General features: G+C 45.0%; 1 protein-coding gene across 8 annotated transcripts in view; it reads right to left on the reverse strand.

Moving 5' to 3' along the window:
• Positions 1–19,438, reverse strand: part of MARCHF10 (membrane associated ring-CH-type finger 10) — a 78,050-nt gene that overhangs the window by 5,125 nt on the left and 53,487 nt on the right. For 7 of the 8 annotated variants that reach the window (XM_061589970.1, XM_061589962.1, XM_061589965.1 and 4 more), the window contains 3 exons: positions 8,351–8,464; positions 6,761–6,794; positions 5,889–6,080 (listed from right to left, as the gene is read on the reverse strand). In XM_061589970.1, the coding sequence (XP_061445954.1) occupies positions 5,968–6,080; positions 6,761–6,794; positions 8,351–8,464 (261 nt within the window). In that variant the 3' untranslated portion in view covers positions 5,889–5,967. Of the gene's footprint in view, positions 1–5,888; positions 6,081–6,760; positions 6,795–8,350; positions 8,465–19,438 lie in introns of those variants that run through there. The other variant, XM_061589969.1, reaches the window with a different exon arrangement.

A 19,438-nucleotide genomic window follows, 5' to 3' on the forward strand; every position in this document is an offset into this window, starting at 1 on the left:
TGAAGGGTGTGCTTCAGTTTTATCTCTTTCCGGCTTTAAATGCAAACTGAATTTAATTTCTCCCCTATCGCTACCAACAATGGATGGATCTAAATAAAACAGTAGGGCAATACCTCTGTTAGCATTAATTTAAATGTCACAAAGTAGTAAGCAAGACGGGGAATTTCAAATTCCCTGAAATGTGATGTTAAGAAAAAAAAGGGGGGGGGTGGAGAGGAAAAGAAAAAAACTGGGCATGATAGAAAAGCCGCAGTGCAAAGTCTGAAGTCTGCAACAGTCTCAAGTTAATGTCCAGCAGGTAGTAAGCTGGTTTAAAGCTCAATCCTATTCATGTCTACTCATGTCCTATTGATTTCAATTAGGTTTATGCCTCCTAATTAAGTGGAGGATTGCAGACTTGTTACACCATGCTAAACAGCTCAGATTGCACCAAGAGCTACTGGGACAAAGCAACTTCTGCAGTGTTCAAATAGAACATGGGCTCCATGTAAGGTAAGAGAAGGGTCTGGGCAATTGCTTTCCCCCATTCAAATCCATTGTGGTGAATAGCAAAGGGAGAGGCAACTACCAGCACCAAAAATGGTGGTTAAAGCAGTATCCTACTTGTGCACTTGTAGGTGAAGCTACGGTCAGGATCCAGTCCACCCTTGTTTGTAATGAAACCACTGGAACCCTCTCCCCTGCTTGCCAATCACTCTCCACGCTTTCAGGTGCTTTGAGTTCTCTTTTTGGTAGGGAGCAAACAAGGGTTAGGAAGCATATTTGTTTCACAAGGAGACTGCTGGCTTCATAAAGCCCCATGGAAAACATTCCCATCTTTACTAACCCCCAGTTCTTCTAAAATCCTACAACTCTCCTTGAAATACAGCTTCATTTTGTTATTTAGACAAATCTGGGTATCTTTTGTAGTGTCTGTTTTCAGGGTACTTAGAATCATAGAATATAGTAGAGTTAAAGGGGCCTATAAGGCCTATCAGTCGAACCCCCTGCTCAATGCAGGAATCCAATCAAAGCATTCCCAACAGATGGCTGTTCAGCTGCCTCTTGAATGCCTCCAGTGTTGGAGAGCCCACTACCTCTCTAGGTAATTGGTTCCATTGTCGTATGGCTCTAACAGTTAAGACATTTTTCCTGATGTTCAGTCAAAATCTGGCTTCCTGCAACTTGAGCCCATTATCCCCTGTCCTGCACTCTGGGACGATCGAGAAAAGATCCCGGCCCTCCTCTGTGTGGCAACCTTTCATGTACTTGAAGAGTGCTATCATAACTCCCCTCAATCTTCTCCAGGCTAAACATGCCCAGTTCTTTCAGTCTCTCCTCATAGGGCTTTGTTTCCAGTCCTATGATCATCCTTGTTGCCCTCCTCTGAACCTGTTCCGGTTTGTCTGCATCCTTCTTAGTGGAGACCAGAACGGGACGCAGTACTCAAGATGAGGGTTAACCAGTGCTGAATAGAGGGAAACCAATACTTCACACAATTTGGAAACTATACTTCTGTTAAGGCAGCCTAAAATAGCATTTGCCTTTTTTGCAGCCACATCGCACTGTTGGCTCATATTCAGTTTGTGATCAACAATTCCAAGATCCTTCTTGCATGTTGTATTGCTGAGCCAAGTATCCCCCATCTTACAACTGTGCATTTGGTTTCTTTTTCCTAGGTGTAGAACTTTGCATTTATCCCTGTTGAATTTCATTCTGTTGTTTTCAGCCCAATGCTCCAGCCTATCAAGGTTCCCTTTGAACTTTGTTTCTGTCTTCCACGGGATTAGCTGTGCCCCCCAATTTTGTATCATCTGCAAATTTGATAAGCATGCTGTGTACCTCCTCATCCAAGTTGTTAATAAAAATATTGAAGAGCACTGGGGCCAGGACCGAGCCCTGTGGTACCCCACTCGTTACTTCCCCAGTTTGAGAAGGAACCATTGATAAGCACTCTCTGAGCACGATTCTGGAGCCAACTGTGGATCCACCTGTTTCCTCCAGCCCACATTTCTAACCAGAATATAATGGGGCACTCGGTCAAAAGCTTTGCTGAGGTTGAGATATATTATGTCCACACAGTCCCACATTCCCACAGTCTAGAAGGGAGGTCACCCGATCAAAAAACGAGATAAGATTAGTTTAGCAAGATTTGTTCTTCATAAATTCATGTTGGCTTCTAGTAATCACTGCATTGTTTTCAAGGTACTTACAGATTGACTGCTTTATAATCTGCTCCAGAGTTTTTCCAGGGATTGATGTTAGGCTGACTGGTCTGTAGTTCCCCAGTTCCTCCTTTTTGCCCTTTCTGAAGATAGGGACAACATTAGCTCTCCTCTAGTCATCCGACACTTCACCAGTCCTCCATGATTTCACAAAGATAATAGACAGCAGTTCTGAGAGTTCTTCAGCCAGTTCCTTCAATACTCTAGGATACAGTTTATCGGGCCCTGCCGATTTGAACTCATTCAAAATGAGTAGGTATTCCTTGACCATTTGTCTATCAGTCTCAAGCTCCAATCCTGTCTCTTCCACTTCATGTTTCCCGGGAGTGTCATAGACCCTTTTTTGGGAAAAAATTGAGCCAAAGTAGGAATTGAGCACATCTGCCTTTCACTGAGTAGGTGTGCCACCATTTCTTTTCTCTGTCTTTTACTTGCAGGCTTCCCCCAGGCACCTGGTTGGCCATTGTGAGAACAGGATGCTGGACTAGATGGGCCACTGGCCTGATCCAGCAGGCTCTTCTTAGGTTCTTACTATGGACGTACCTGAAGAAAGCTTTTTTTTGTTTTTAACATCTCTCGCTAACCTCACTCATTCTCAGCTTTAGCCTTCCTGACGCCATCCCTACAATTCTGTGACACCTGCCTGTACTCTTCCTTCGTGGCCCATACTTCCTGTATGTGTCCTTTTTTGTTTTCAGATCATCTCTAAGTTTTTTGTGAAGCCACATTGGCTTCTTCTGCTGTTTCCCCCCTTTTTCTCTCTGTTGGAATTGCTTGCCATTGCGCTTTTAGAATTTCCTTTTTTAGAAACTCCCATCTTGGACTCCTTTTCTCATTAGGGTCACTTGCCATGGAACTGTACTTACAATTGTTCTGAGTTTATTAAAATCAGCTTTCCTGAAGTCCAGGGTATGCGTATGGCTACTCTCAGCTTTTGCTTCTGTTAAAATCAAGAATTCAAGGATGGTGTGATCACTTCCCCCCCGAGTTCCTGTAACTGCCACTTCATCGACCAAATCATCTCTATTGGTTAGAATTAAGTCCAGGATAGCTGGTCCTCTGGTTGCTTCCTCCACTTTCTGTGGGAGAAAGTTATCTCCAACACAAGTCAGAAATTTCTTGGAAGAGCCATGTTTGGCAGAATTTGCCTTACAACAGACATTGGTATAATAGAAATCCTCCATTATTACTACAGCATGCCTCCTTGAAACATTGGCAATTTGCATTTCAAAAGTTATATTCTCATCTTTTCCTTGATTGGGTGGTCGAGAGTAGACTCCAAGCACCACATTCCTTTTATTACTTGCCCCATTAATTTTAATCCAGATACTCTTGGTGGAGCTACCAAGCTCATCTTCGTGTATTTCTGTGCAGCAATATATATATTTTAACATATAGCGTGGCTCTACCTCCCTTTTTGTTCCTTCTGTTCTTTTTGTACAAGTTATATCCTTCAATAGCTGTATTCCAGACATGGGAGTCATCCCACCAAGTTTCAGTTATGCCTATCAAGTTGTAATTACCTTCCTGTGTTAAGAGTTCAAGTTTGTCCTGCTTGTTTGCCCATGCTCTGCGCATTAGTATACAGGCATCGAAGACCATGTGAGCTATGGCTTGGCTTCCTTACTACATTTTTCTGAGGACTGTTACTGGGCCCTATTAGAGCCAATCTTCATCATGCATCAGCTTCATTATTGGTTGTTGTGGCTTAGTGGGAGACTTCCATCTTTCACTGAAAAATGGGGTGGGAAACCTCCAGCCCCTTGGATCTGGCCTGCAGCCTCTGCTCCCCCTGCCCATGTGTGCAGCAATTAGACTTGGAGACTTTTTCTAATAATCATGAGAGAAATTTTTTTGGTGGGGCACTGGGAATGGAAGGGTAAATCCTCCTCCCCTTGTGCACAGTGACCTTCCCTACACACACCAAAAAACCCCACACCAGAACTAACAGCAGCCAGGACTTTCAGTAGCAGAGGCGCTGCTTTGTGACTAGAAGTGACATATTTCATTAGTTGAGTTTTTCTAGGAAGATAGGCCTAAACATGTGTTACTCGCATGTATGGAATACTCTAGTATAGACCTGAATGGGGCTGAGCTTTTCACCCTGCCCCAAGGCCAGGTCTTCCCTTTTTAACAACCAGATGTTGAGTCTGTAGCCTCTGGGGCATAATTTATGCAGTTTAGAGCCCTCTACAAGTTTGAGAATGAAGATCTGAAGCAGGGGGGCTCTTTTACTTGGGCAGGCTCCCTGCATGATTTACAACCCTGATTATGCATGGTTCTAAATCATGGGAGGAACCTCCAAGAGTAGGTGAGGCTCCGTGCTTTAAACCTCCACTCTCCATCTTGTGGAGGGCTCCAAAGTCTGTGGAGAAGACATACTGGAGGGGGCAGGGCTTTGCAGTACTCCACTGCTCATATGTTTATATATACATGAGAAGACTGAAAGCCCAAACGGAGAATAGGAAGGCCAGTGCGTGAGCACCTCCTCATGTATAGGGACTTTGTGTGCCCAGGGTCATATCCACGCTATATATTTAAAGCACATTGTTTCTCCAAAGGAATCCTGGGAACTGTAGATTGTTAAGGGTGCTGGGAATTGTAGCTCTGTGAAGGATTCCCAGGATACTTTGGTGGAACCCACGTACTTTAAAGGTATGGTGTTGATGCGGCCCAGCCAAGGCACCTGGTTGTGCAGATGTCCCTATCGCATGGCACACCTACATATGAGGAGGTGCTCACAAGTTAGCTTTAGTGTACAGAAAATTGCACGGTTGTTATACCCACAAAACGATTCAATGTCAGGGGCAGGGCTAAAAGTGTGGTCCTGCTTGGTCTATACTCAGGTATGCCCCACACATAATAAATGTGTAGGGCTGTTGTCTCTCTGGACATATGTCTTATTGGAATAATTCAGCAAACTGAATGCTTGTGTCCCCAAGGAAGGTTTCCATTGAGATATATTGGGCAATTTTGTTTTTTAGATGAAACTTTCCTACATTTTTCAGTACCATTTTCAAATGTTCAGGTTCACCTCACTTCTGCTGTTGTTCTTTTGTGCTGCCCTCTACTTTTTTCTTTCTTCCCAGCAGTTCAAGTTAACATGTGAAGATGAAACTAGTCTGATGTTAAATGCATGAAAGTATTTAACATGCCTACTATTTGTTCTTTAAATAACAGCAGGCCGGGTGATGAAAAATTCCTCTTCCTAGTTGTTATTAGCAGCTGGAGGGAATCTTCCACTGGTACTCCTAATGGAAGCTTTCCTTTCGGGATAAACAAAAGCTTTGGGTAGGGAATTTTCATTGGAGGGGGGGCACATTTTATAGTCCCCCTCCCCACACCCCTGACCCTGCTCTCTCCCCTAGCTGCTATTTAAGGAATAAAAACCAAGTATGTTAAATGATTATATGCATTTATTTCTAGTTTGGCTTTAAAGCTCCCAAATCTCACTGCTGATAAATCTGTGAGATCCTGGAGACCCACCAATCAAAGGAACATCAGACCCAACTAATCCAGTGGAGGCAAATGGAATTCCTGCCTGGTAGACTAAACACCAGGCCTCAGAAATAATCCATAAAAGCAGGGGCCTTCAAAATCAAAAAAGTTTGTAAGTGCTAATAAAGGCAGCATCAAATACTATTGAAATAAACAATCAAGAAGGGGAACTTTTCACATTTCAAATGCACAGCAAATCAGGATTTTAATGCAGTTCATCACAAACAATAACATCAGAAAAGATAGTCAAAGGTTCTGAGAACATTCATTGGCTTGCTTTTATTTCCTCTTGTGATGAGGTGAAACTGCAATCCTTATTTACACAGCATGTGGTCAGAATGCCTCTTCCCATACAGGTTGTGCAGCTGGAGAAATATCCTAAAATGTATATTTTGCATTTAATTAATTAATTGATGGTGTTTCCATATCTTCAGCTCTAAATGGATAAATTATTTTTACTGGAATAACCTAACTCTGTAACAATGGCAACATCATCCCTGTTGGAATGAAGTTAATCCCACCAGCAGTTGTGTTTAGGGGTGCATCTGACATGACATTTCACTACTAATGTTATGTAAAATAAACAGATAAGCAGCCAGAAATGAAAGAATGGTTATATACAAATACAAGATTTGTGCATAAACTGTAGAACCATGAGTGTCATATTTATAACATGTGTACCTCATATTCTAATTAAACCAATCTGAAACTTAAAACTATAATTTTGTCCATTTTCTGGCTGCTGCCCTGCATATATTTTCAAAATGCAAGCTGAAAAATTTAACATTAGATGTGGCCCTTAGTCTTTGAAAATGGAAGTGCTCGGGTGTCCCCGTATTCTCTTTTGAAGTTAATGGGAACTTGTAGATTATTTAAACAAATAGAAATGAGGTACAGGATTGTGCACATCAACATGAAAAGATGCACACTGGAGAAATCTAATATCTTGGTGGATCTAAGCACGTGAAGACTTTATGAGGAATATCACAAAAGATTATTGAGAACTATGAAGTAGCAAACATCTTTGAGGGAATGCTGTAAACCCTATATAAACCTACTTTGGTTTTCCTCTGTTCTAGGTTGTCTTGAGAGCTAGAGTAAAAGGAAAAAAGAATTAATACATGTTGTTCCTAATAATAGTGAATAGACACATAGTTTTTCAACAAGGAACAATGTTGGAATAGTCTGGGAAAAATTAAAAGAGGGCAAAGTAGTACCTTAAAAATCCAAGATAAGTGGGGAAGTCATGCCACTGCAGAAATTTGGGGTATAGCAAAAGCTGGAATTACTCATAATGTTCAAAGAGATAGTAAGTAGCCAAACCCTTTGTTAGTTTGCTGATAAAATGAAAAGGTTTGCTTTCTCTACCCATAGTCCTGTGGCTGTATACCTCCTTGTGTGCAGTCCTGTATCTGGGGGGAAAACTCTGTAGGATCTTCAAGGGGAAGGCAGTGGAAATCTGGAATCTTGCCCATTTAGATGATGTTACAAGTATGTGTTTCCAGCCCAGTACATACCAATAAGCACTCAGTTTGTTATAATGTACCTTACATAGTGTCTTATTAAAGCTATTGGCATACTTAAGGCATGCCAGATATTAATGACATTGGATATTAATGAGGAATGTAGTTTCATAACTAAATCACATTTTATTTAATTGTTTTACTTTTGATGTCATGAATGAAAACATGACTGAGGAAAAGCACTTATAAGGGGCAATGAAAATGGAGGGGGGGGAATGACATATACACAAGTATCTAATATGCCAGAGAGCTCCCCCCATGCAAACCTGTAAAAAGTAAAGAGTCATAAATGTGTTATTGATTCAGGTGTTATATGACAGTACATAATTACCAAAAAGCTAAAGATGCTGACAAATGCAGAGTTCATGGACAGCTATGATTGTTATAAGTACACACTGAAGGCAACCCTTGAAAACAATCATTTTGCAGCCCAGAGGTCTCATGGCAGTGGATATTGCCCTGTACTTAAGAACATATGAACATAAAAAGAGCCTGCTGGATCAGGCCAGTGGCCTATCTAGTCCTATTCTCACAGTGGCCTACCAAGTGCCTGTGGGAAGCCTGCAAGCAGGGCCCAAGTGCGACAACATTGTCTTCTGATTACCCAAGAGGCAATATATAAAACCCCATGATAAAAGCAGAATATCTTCCATTTTATTTATTACAACAAAAACCTGGTTTTAGTTTCAGACTCCAGTCTTAAACCACTCCCTAGTGCCTATTGGACAGAATAAGACTTGCCTCTAAGTACACGTGTGTAGCATTGCCCTGTCAGTCTCATAACCAGCCTGGTAGGGCAGGTGAGTCTGGCTACATGACATCATGCATCTCACAGCTGCTTCACCTTTTACGTAGCAGCTTGGGTACCCTGGTATTTGCAGCAGAAAATATTAAAACTGCAAAGAGAAGACACAATGAGCATGCCTCAGGTGACAGAGGCCAATTTTTGCACCTTGGGTACACCTGAGTGTTTGAGGATGAGTGCTTTTACATCACATACCACATATTTACCACAGCAATGACTGATGGAATACAGGTGTGCCCAGGTTGCTGTGTATAAGTGAATACGGCACTAAGCTTCCTATATAAACAATAAGAAGGAATTTAATATTTTTCTGATCTTACCCTATCTCTGGAGGCTTGGTTGTAGTTTAATCTCATGAGTTCTGCAAACCTTTGCTCATACAGGTGAAGCAATAGCACAAGATAGAGGCCTGAATTCATCAACTCATCCTGGGCCTACATGTAGAGAAAAAAACTTTTGAGGTTCTGCCATTATTTTATTTATTATTTAATTTATTTATTATTTGATTTATATTCCGCCCTTCCTCCCAGCAGGAGCCTAGGGCGGCAATGATTGTGACTCAACAGCCCTATTCAGGCATTCTAAATCTCAGACATGATGAGTGAGAGGATGAGCATACCAACAACAACAACAACAACAACACACACACACACACAGAGTTGCCCTACATGAACCTTTCATGTAGGCTCTCTGCACATTTTTGAACACCCAATTTTTCAAGATTCTAAATAATGAGAGGTCTACATAAGTTGAGCAGGTTCCTCTCCTCAGAAGTCATCCCTCAAACTTGTGAAGAATGATGGGATGGACGGAGCTAGTGTGTTCATCTGAACTCTCCCTCATTGCCTGACAAACACAGCTAGATTTTCTCATGGCCGGGCCACTTCTGGCATCAAAGTCTGTGAGAAAATTCGCACTGAGGGACAAAGTATGGCAAGGTAAGCCATGGGAAGAAGAAGTGTCCTCCACTTCTTACCCATCCAGCAATTCTGCTCTTAAAACCAGATCTTCTCTTTCTATAGTATAGTACAGTACTATAGTATAGCATGGATTTATTGCATACTGTATATATGACAGGGGCAGATCCAGGTTTAAACACACAGATGTGATAGTGCCACGTCTATTTCACATACACACCTATATGTCTGAGCCAAATGAGAAGTAGGAGGCATGTGAGTAGAGATTATATTTTATATATAACCTGTATAATAGAGTATTGCAGATGATACAAAATTGGGAGGAGTAGCTAATACCTTGGAAGAGAGAAACAAAATTCAAAGGTATCTTGATAGGCTGGAGCATTGGGCTGAAAACAACAGAATGAAATTTAACAGGGATAAGTGTAAAGTTCTACACCTAGGAAGAAGAAACCAAATGCACAGTTGTAAGATGGGGGATATTTGGCTCAGCAATACAACACGCGAGAAGGATCTTGGAATTGTTGTTGATCACACGCTGAATATGAGCCAACAGTGCAATGTCCTAACTGTTAGAGCGGTATGACAATGGAACCAATTACCTAGGGAGGTGGTCGTCTCTCCAACACTGGAGGCATTCAAGAGGCAGCTGGACAGCCACCTGTCGTGTATGCTTTAAGTTGGATTCCTGCATTGAGCAGGGGGTTGGACTCGATGGCCTTATAGGCCCCTTCCAACTCTACGATTCTATGATTCTATAAATGAAACTTCCAGGAGGATGGGTGGCTACAAATTTGATTTGCAGCAGCTGGGGAGAAGAGGATTTTTAACCCTTCCCATTGAGTGGTTTTAAAAAAAAAACCCAATAATTACCTGCGGTTTTTCCACCAGTCAAGGAAAAGATACAAGAACCCACATGATTATTTTTTTTGTCAAGAAGGAAGAAGAGAACCATGTACCAGAAAATGGATTTGTAGTACGATTGTCCACTTAACATTCTGCTCCCTGACCTATAGTATGTGCGATTGAATTCCAGAGAAAGTTACTGTTCCCATCACTAGTATTCTCAGTGGTTATAACTGGTGGGTGAAGGGAAGGTTAATTCTTTTCACTGTGAAAAAGGTTTTATTCTTTGGCTTGTCACTTTAAAAAAATAATTTAATAGCACTTCATTTCTCATAGCACTCTACCTTTTATGTTTCAACCATTCTCATGAACAAATTCAGGAATTCCCCGATGTCTATCAGTCTACCACGAGTATGCTGGAAATCCCTCCCAGTGCTCACCTTTTACTTACACCTTTCTAGATTGTTGAAAGATGCCAATGGGCCATCTCCCCAGGTGCCCCTCTGCCTACATGCTAAACCGGCGTCGTCTTGGGGTTGCCTTGGAGGAGAAGACGACCATGGAAGGTTCTTTGTTTTTACTGCTTTGTTTTGTTATTTAGTTTTTGCTAACTGTTATGATGTGGGAATCATCTTATTTTATAGTTAGTTACTGAAAATGTTAATTGTTATTTAATTTTGAGAATTGTTATTTAATCTTGAGAACTGTATTATTTTATTGATGTATTATGTTTTATTGATGTATTATGTTGGTGTCTTTTGTAAGCCGCCTTGAGGGCCTTTTGGCCATAAGGCGGGGTATAAGTTTAATAAACAAATAAATAAAAAATATCCCGAGTCTTAACATTCTGCATCTACATGTACATCCAGTCCCACTTGCATAAGACTGAATACAGGATCCAACTCCCTCCATCACTTCCCTTCCTTAGTTTCACTCTTCTTCACACTCTTTGTTTCCCAGCCCTCTTTCCCTGCTGGGTAACCCTTCCTCAGCTGGTTAAATCTTCCATCCCCTGTGATTCCCATGATGAGGAACCTCATTCTGTTAACAAGGTTTTTCCTTAGCTTAATAGTAGCACAAGGGGCAATTTCCATCAAAATGGTGGTTGGGGGAGGAAAGTTATAAAACTTTCATCGCCCTGCAATCCCCCCCCCCCGTGCTGCTCAGCTGACTGGGGAAAAGGTGAGAATGGTGCAAAAGGAGCTGGACTGCAGGAAAAAAAATATTTATCTGGATCCCCCGCCTCTGCTGCTCTGCTAATCAGTGGGAGGGTATGTTGTGGGCCACATAAGATCAGGCAGTCGGCCATTTTTTAAGAAGACATATTTCTTTGAGACTATGCATACTGACTGGAGAATGTACAAAACGTGTCGAGATATACACATTTTCCACAGGAGGACTGCCATCAAGCGGGTAACATAGCTCCACCTATCGTCCAAAGGCAAGAATGTTTTGAAGTCAATACTAGGGGCTTCAGGCCCCTACCACTCTCCAGTTCATTCTTGCCTTTCGTCCGTGCAAGTTGGAGTATAAGATAGCGTAGATAAGTTTTGTGTATCTGTGTGACAGGGTGTAGAGATTTGTGTGTGTATTCCTGGTCGTTTCCTTCCCTCTGTTATTTAATTTAGTGTGTGTGAGACTGATTGTTCTTTTTCTGTCTTTGTTTTTTATTGTCCTGGGGAATTTCTTTGGGGGGTTGCTCTTCGCCCTTGTTGCCTCAGTCCCTGCCTGAACGGCGACTTACTGGGAGACCGCAGCTGCGGCTCTCCCTTCCTCAGGCGGCGGACACAGCCTTAATCCAGGAGCTTGCTGCTGCAGCTTCCTGCTCTGCGCCTCCGCTGTCTTGTGTATTTTATAGATTGCCACCTACTTTCGCGGCGGCTCCCTTGGTCTTTCCTCCCCAGGATCCTGCGGCTGCAGCTCTTTTTGCCTTTCCAGTGGCCCTTTATTTAGTTGGGCTGCTCCGTCTCCCTCCCTCCCCGGCTCATTCCACGGCATTTTAAATCTCGCCGCGACTGACCTCAGGAGCCTGCGGCTGCGGTTCCTTCCCGTTTTGCAGCTTTCTTTCCCGATTGCCCCCCCCCCGCTAGCTGCGACTGTCTCAACGACTGTAGGGATTTCGCAGGCCGTTCTGCCTCCTTGGCAGTGATTTTCACGGCTGGCCCTTAAAGCTGCGATTGCGTCCTTTAGCCCTACGGCTGTAGAGCTTATTTTGATGCCGCTCTGCTACAGCAGTGTTTTCAGTCGGCCCTGTTTCAGCTCACTGGTGTTCTTCAGTGACCGCCATTGCTTCTTCCTCGTCCCTACGCTTTTCTGATTGGCTTATTTTCCCGCTCTTTTAGTGGGCGCCATTTTATTCGTTCCCCCTTTTCCCACCCTTTCTGTTTAACCCTTACAACAGTAAAGGATTCTTTTCAAGGCTTTTTTTGTCAGTTTCTGTGTGTGTGCTGCAGAGTACAATAATAGAGGATTCTTTTCAAGGCCTTTTTTGTCAGTTTCTGTGTGTGTGCTGCAGAGTAGAACACAGGTCTCTCAACTCAAACTGCTGACTGAGACTGACTACTGAAGCTGTTTGGAACTGTACATTCTGCCCCATCCGTGGCCGTGTACCAAGCCTGTTTGGAACTGTACATTCTGCCCCATCCGTGGCCGTGTACCAAGGCTGTTCGAAATTATACATTCTGCCCCATCCGTGGCCGTGTACTAAGGCTGTTTGGAACTGTATATTCTCCCCCATCCGCAGGCGTATACTTAGCCATCTGAGCCGGTGCATTCTGCCCCATACGTGGCTGTGTACTGAGCCTGTTGGGTCTGTACATTCTGCCCCATCCGTGGCCGTGTACTGAACCCCCTCAAAAATATATGATGGCGGAACAGCCAGTGACAGCTCAAGCAACCAAGCCTAAACAATCTAAGGCAACCAAGCACAAGCACACCAAAGTGGTTGCCCAAACCAAGCATATATCCAGCCACAGCACAACTAAGCGGGCACGCTACGTCTCTGTCCCGGTTTCTGAGGAGGCGGGCCAAGAACCATTAACAAATCTCTTTAATTCTCCGGCCACATCCTCCGAGGAGGACTTTGCTGGGTTTCCTGACCAGCCAGCAGCCAGCCACCCTCCTCCCATATTACCACCTAGAGCTTATTCATTTTCCCAGCCTGCTGAGCCATCCATAACGTTGCCTCTACAAGCGCAACCATCTACCACACTGGGGCTGCAGCTGTCTCAGGAGTTCATATCGCAACTACAAGTCATGCTGTCCTTCTCTCAAACGCAGTCACAGTTACAGGTCACTGCCATGCCTCAGCGGAGTGTTTGCAGACAACCCGATGATATGAGCCACTATGCAAGCAATGAGGCAGATCCATCATGCTCTCCAAACCCTTTTGACATTGCCAGGGGCAGGTTTGTTGATGACGTTTCTTGTGGGGAGGATCCATCATTTGCTATGCAAGCCAAAGGAGACGAGTGGAGTGATCAGTCGGAACAAGAGGAGGATACATCTTATCGCCTGTTTGATGCCTCCGATTATCAGCCCCTTGCTCGCAGAGTATTGAACACCCTTGGTCTCCAATCTACACAACCTGCAGCTACCACTCCCACTATTAAAGGGGCCAGGGTCCTGAAATCCCCCACACCAGCAGAGCGCTACCTTCCTGTGCCAGATCCTATTGCCAAACTGGCCAAGGACGAATGGTCTCACCCATTACAAACACGCTATTTTAACGCCCTTGCGGACAAGCTTTACTCTTTGGCTCCAGATTTTACAAGTAGACTGGCCGTCCCCAGCATAGATGAGCCGATTTCCAGTCTAGTCTCTAGATCCCTTTTGCCGAGGGAAAGGGACTCACATTTAAAGGACGCCACTGAGTGGAGGCTGGACTTTGCCTTATGCAAAAACCATGAGGCCACCACTTTCTCCATGCGAGCCTCAGCATCAGCCTCCATCTTTTCCAGGGCAGCGATGATGTGGTTGGATGACCTCTTAGATGATCCTAATCCCGATCCTGTCTCTCTGAGGAGGTCACTGGTGAAATTACGCAAGACGGCAGCGTTTGTGGCTGATGCCACCTTGGACGCAAATCAGCTGGGAGCAAGAGCTATGGCAGCTCAGGTAGTTGCTCGGCGGACCCTCTGGCTTCGTCACTGGCAAGCGGACTCTACAGCCAGGGTTAACTTATCAAGGGCACCTTATTCGGGCTCATTACTCTTTGTCGAGGAAGCCCTAAAGGCAGTACTTGTTGACCCCCAAGGATGCTCGGAAGCCTGTCTTGGCCACTGTCAGGAATGTTGATCGCAGGCCCTTCAGACGTTTCACCTCATACCGCATGACCCAGCCTTTTCGAGGAGCGCGGCCCGGGGGATGAGGCCGCGATTTCCGAACCAATGATTTCCGTTCCTCCAGGGGAGCCTGGAACAGACATTTCCCAGGCAGAGGTCAGTACCAGGGACGCAGAGGTACCTCAACATCCTCATATCGGGGAGGGTCTCACCAGCACAGACAGTACTGACGCGATACCGGTTGGGGGCAGACTGCTTCTGTTTGGAGACCATTGGCTGCGTCTGACTCAGGTCGCCTGGATCAGAGATCTTTTTTGTTATGGCTATACACTAGAGTTTTGGGCAACCCCTCCAGACAGATTTCATCCCTCTCTTTGTCCCAAGGCACCATCCAGGCACTGCATCATGCAGACAGCCATACATCACCTCTTGGACACAGCGGCAATAGAGCCGGTCCCTACAACAGAGTGGTCGGAAGGGGTGCACTCCCTCCTATTTACTGTGCCCAAACGAGATCTGTCATGGAGGGCGGTGTTGGACCTCAAGTTCATCAACCGTTTCGTAAAGTATCGCAGGTTCAAAATGGAATCCCTCCACTCCATTACAGAAAGCCTTCACAAAGGAGACTTCCTGGCTTCTATCGACCTAAAGGAAGCATATCTCCATGTGCCTATTTGCATAGCCCACAGAAAATTCCTTCGGTTTGCCTTCGGCCCCCAGCATTTTCAATATCGAGCGATGCCGTTCGGTCTCTCGTCTGCCCCGAGAGTATTTACCAAGGTGCTACTCATCCTAGTGGCTTACCTCCGGCTTCAAGGGGTGCATATCTACCCCTACTTGGACGATCTTTTAATACGAGCGAGTTCCAGGGAGCTGGCTCATCGCCATCTAAAGCTCACGCTCCATGTCTTGCAGACCTACGGCTGGCTAGTCAATTTCGACAAGAGCCATCTCCAACCAACCCAATGCCTACAACGTCTAGGGGCGATGTTAGACACCCTGCAGGCGACGGTGTTCCTGTCTCCAGACCGCATAACCCCTATCATAGAGATCGCACGGTCTCTGATGCACCATGCAACTGCAGACGTCATGCTTCTAGCAAGGGCTCTCGGAATGTTGGTGTCCACCATCCATATTGTGCCATGGGCTCGAGCTCATACTCACCAACTTCAGTGGGCTTTGTTACCGTTTCAGCAGGACATTGCCAGGTCCAATCATCGAACAATCCCCTTGAACCCCGCACTGCGTCTTTCATTCCGCTGGTGGACGAGGGTCCAACATCTCACCCAGGGCACTCCGTTCAGAGAACCCCGCAGGACTGTTATCATCACAGATGCCAGTCTCCTCGGCTGGGGAGCCCAATGGAACTCCCAGTTCATTCAGGGGGTTTGGACCGAAGCAGAGCAGACTCAGAGCATCAATTGGCTGGAACTAAAGGCTGTCCACTTAGCTATGCTCCATTTTCAGTCTCTGTTCCCCTTGGACCATGTTCTCATTCGAACGGACAACACGTGTGCGAAATCTCATTTAAACAGACAAGGGGGAACCATGTCCCATTCTCTGCAGAACCTAGCTTACCTCATATTCGACTGGGCAGAACAACATCTACAATCCTTGAAAGCAGAACATCTCAGAGGAATTTGGAATGTGACAGCAGACTGGCTCAGCAGACAACAGGTTTTTCCGGGAGAATGGAAACTTCATCCGACCATTTTCCATCTTCTCCAGCGTCGGTTTGGTGTCTTCTCAGTCGATCTGTTTGCCTCCAGTCGCAATTGCCAGCTACCCAGGTACTTCGCACGATACCTGGACACGACAGCGGAAGCGGTGGATGCTCTGTCGCTACCGTGGCCGGATGGCCTATTGTACGCCTTCCCTCCGATACCACTGTCAGCCAGAACCTTGAGGAAGGCACGACGCGAGAGGGCCAAGCTGGTTCTGATAGCACCATTTTGGCCCCGTCGACCGTGGTTCTCGGATCTCCTTGCCATGTCAGTGATGGACCCTTGGACACTCCCAGTCAGGCCAGACCTCTTATCCCAGGTCCCAATATGGCATCAGGACCCCAATTGGCTCAACCTAACAGCGTGGCTTTTGAACGGGGACATTTGAGGTCTGCTGGCCTGTCTGACGCTGTTATTGACATTATATTGGCCTCGAGACGACCATCTACCACTCGTATATATCAACATACTTGGGTGGCATTCTCCAGGTGGTGTCAGTCCCAGAACCTCGATCGTTCCCAGGCCACAATACAACAGGTGCTGCAATTCCTTCATAGGGGCCTCATGATGGGGCTTAGACCCAACACCTTACGTCGACATGCGTCCACTCTGTTGTCCATTCTCTCAGTGTCCTCCGCTGGTGCTACTATTGCCTCGCATCCGTTCATCAAACGTTTTCTGAGGGGAACCGCTCTACGCTCACCGGCTGTATTCCACCGCTTTCCCTCATGGAGTTTGTCGAAGGTTCTGCAGGCTTTACAACGCCCTCCGTTCGAACCCCTTAGGACTGTGCCTTTACATCTGTTGTCATTCAAGGTCCTGTTCCTGATCACGATCACCTCTGCGAGACGAGTTTCGGAACTGGGCGCATTGTCTTCTGCCCGCCATCTCTGTGTTTTCCACAAGGACTCTGTTGTGCTGAAGACTGATCCTTCCTTCCGTCCCAAGGTCAATTCAGTTTTCCATTGCAACCAGGACATTGTTCTTCCTTCCTTTTGTCCGAATCCTACCCATCCTCTAGAGAAGGCTTGGCATTCGTTGGATGTTCGGAGGGCTCTCAAGACCTACCTGTCTCAGACCCAGGATATAAGACGAAATGAGTCTTTGTTTGTATTCTTTCATCCACATTCTATGGGGCATAAAGTAGCTAATTCCACCTTATCCCGCTGGTTGCGCGCATGTATTACCTTAGCTTATGAGTCCCTTAAGCTTCCTGTTCCATCTAAAATAACAGCTCATTCCACTAGATCAGCGGCCACTACGGCTGTTTTTGCTACCAACGCTCCTGTTGCTGATATTTGCAGAGCTGCTGTTTGGTCTACCCCACATTCGTTTATAAGGCATTACAAAATAGATTGTTATGCCTCTGCCGATGCCTCTTTTGGCAGGTGAGTTTTGCAACAGGTTCTTAATGATGATTAGGATGTGGGTGGTCCCTCCCTGTTATGGGCTGCTTTGGTACATCCCGCTTGATGGCAGTCCTCCTGTGGAAAATAGACCATTGGTCTGACCTGAAGGGTGATTTTCATAGGAGGACTGCCATCACGACCCTCCCAGTTGGAGGATACCTAGATATTTTTCTGGGGTTTTTATATATTCCTGTTACGCGATTATATTTAGATTTACTAGTGAAGTCAAGACTGCTATTACTGTTATATCGCTATGTTAGAGTCATATTATTATGAATATTGCTATTGTGTTATGTTCTTGCTGGTAGGCCCGTTGGCCTTTTTTCCTGCATTTTTAGATATCTCTCTTTGGACTCACTGCGAATGAACTAGAGAGTGGGAGGGGCCTGATGCCCCTAGTCTTGACTTCAAAACATTCTTGCCTTTGGACGATAGGTGGAGCTATGTTACCCACTTGATGGCAGTCCTCCTATGAAAATCACCCTTCAGGTGAGACCAATGGTCCATTCCCCAAAGCTTGTTGAAGATTATGCATAATGGCCAGAGAATGTACAAACTTCAGTCAATATATGCACATTCCCCAAAGCCTGCTGGGGATCTAGCCAGGCAAAAGCACTTGAGGAGGGCATGGGGCAGAGGCAGTGAGGGGTATGGCCTGGATAGAGGAGAGTAGTCTGAGGTAGGGCATAGTTTGAGGAGTGTCCCGAGAGCCAGAAAGGGAGTCCTGGAGGGCTGCAGTTGGTCATTGGGCCTGAAATCCTCCACCTCAGCCTTACTGTCCGCTTGCGTTTCTTTTACCAAAATTTGTGTTCCCTTTTCTTCTCATTTTGGCAAGACTTCCATTTTCTGAAAGATGACTTTTTGCCTCTGATAGCTTCCTTGATTCTTCCTGTTAACCACACTGGTATCCTATTGGCCTTGGTGGTACCTTTCCTGATCTATGGTATACATTGTAGCCAAGTTTCTAATATTGTGATTTTTATAGCCTACAAGCCTTCTGAAGAGATTTGACCCTCTTGACCTTCCCTTTCAACTCCCCTTTTACCAATCCCCTAATTTATTTAGAAGTTTCCACTTTTGTAGTCAAATTTGACTGTGTTGGACTTTCTTGGCAATTGTCCACTTACATATATGTTGAATTTGATAGTTCCATGATCACTGTGCCCAACAGTTCAACAACACTTATGTGTCACACTAGTTCCTAGGTGTCTCTTAAGATTTCCATGATGAACAGTTATAAGGCATAGTCACTTTATGGTATCAAGAAATTTTACCTCGTTATCATGTCTGGAACATGCATTTACCCAGTCAATGTGAGGGTAACTGAAGACACCAATTAGTACACAATATCCTCCTTTGGATGCCTCCTTTATTCATTCTCCATTTCAAGATCACCCTGAACATTTTGGTCAGGGGGGCAATAGTAAGTCTCCAGTACTAAATTACTCTGTTTCTGTTCTAAATTACATGTACTAAATTACATTCTGTTTCCTGACTCCTAACTGAGCAGAGCAGAGGGAGCTATGTCAGCTGCTGCAGAGATACAAACAAGCCTTCTCTTAGAGAGATAGCAAACAGGGCAAGCTAACAGGAGTTTGGCAGAGGAGTTCGGTGGGAGAGGTCAAAGGGGAAGTCCCTAAAAATATTTTTTTCCCAAGTACAGTGCACCACATACCAGTGGGACTTTCCTATTTACCCTAAAGGAGGACAGGACAAAGCACAGATCATTCCAAAACAAGTAGAAAGAAACAAAAGGCAGTAGAGACTTTGGACGGGAAGGACACTCCAGTGGTGGACCTGCAAGGTGTGTGCAATGTTTGTTTTCTTGCCTGGCAAGAACTACATGGCATACATGTGCAACAAGTGCAAGCTGGTGGCAATGTTGGAAGAAAGAGTGAGGGGCTGAAATGGTGGGTGGCCACACTGAAGAGTTTAAGAGAAGATGAAGAGTTCTTAGATAGAACATTGGAACAACAATAGCAAAGAGAAGTGCAGGAGGTGGAAGAACATCAGCATGTTGAAGCAGAAGAGGAGATTGTTGTGGACAGCAATAATGAAGTGGAGGAAACTCCATGGAAAAGGGTGACAGGAGCAGAAGAGCAAGAAGACACCCTTCACCGGAGGAATACAGAAACACTTCCAGGCACTTGAGGATGAGACTAGAGGACAGCTTTCAGGGAAAGAATTACAGGAGACCCCATGCAACAGCAAGCGAGAGGCTGAAGCTCA

The sequence above is a fragment of the Rhineura floridana genome, chromosome 11 (assembly GCF_030035675.1).
Source record: "Rhineura floridana isolate rRhiFlo1 chromosome 11, rRhiFlo1.hap2, whole genome shotgun sequence".
NCBI classification, from domain to species: domain Eukaryota; kingdom Metazoa; phylum Chordata; class Lepidosauria; order Squamata; family Rhineuridae; genus Rhineura; species Rhineura floridana.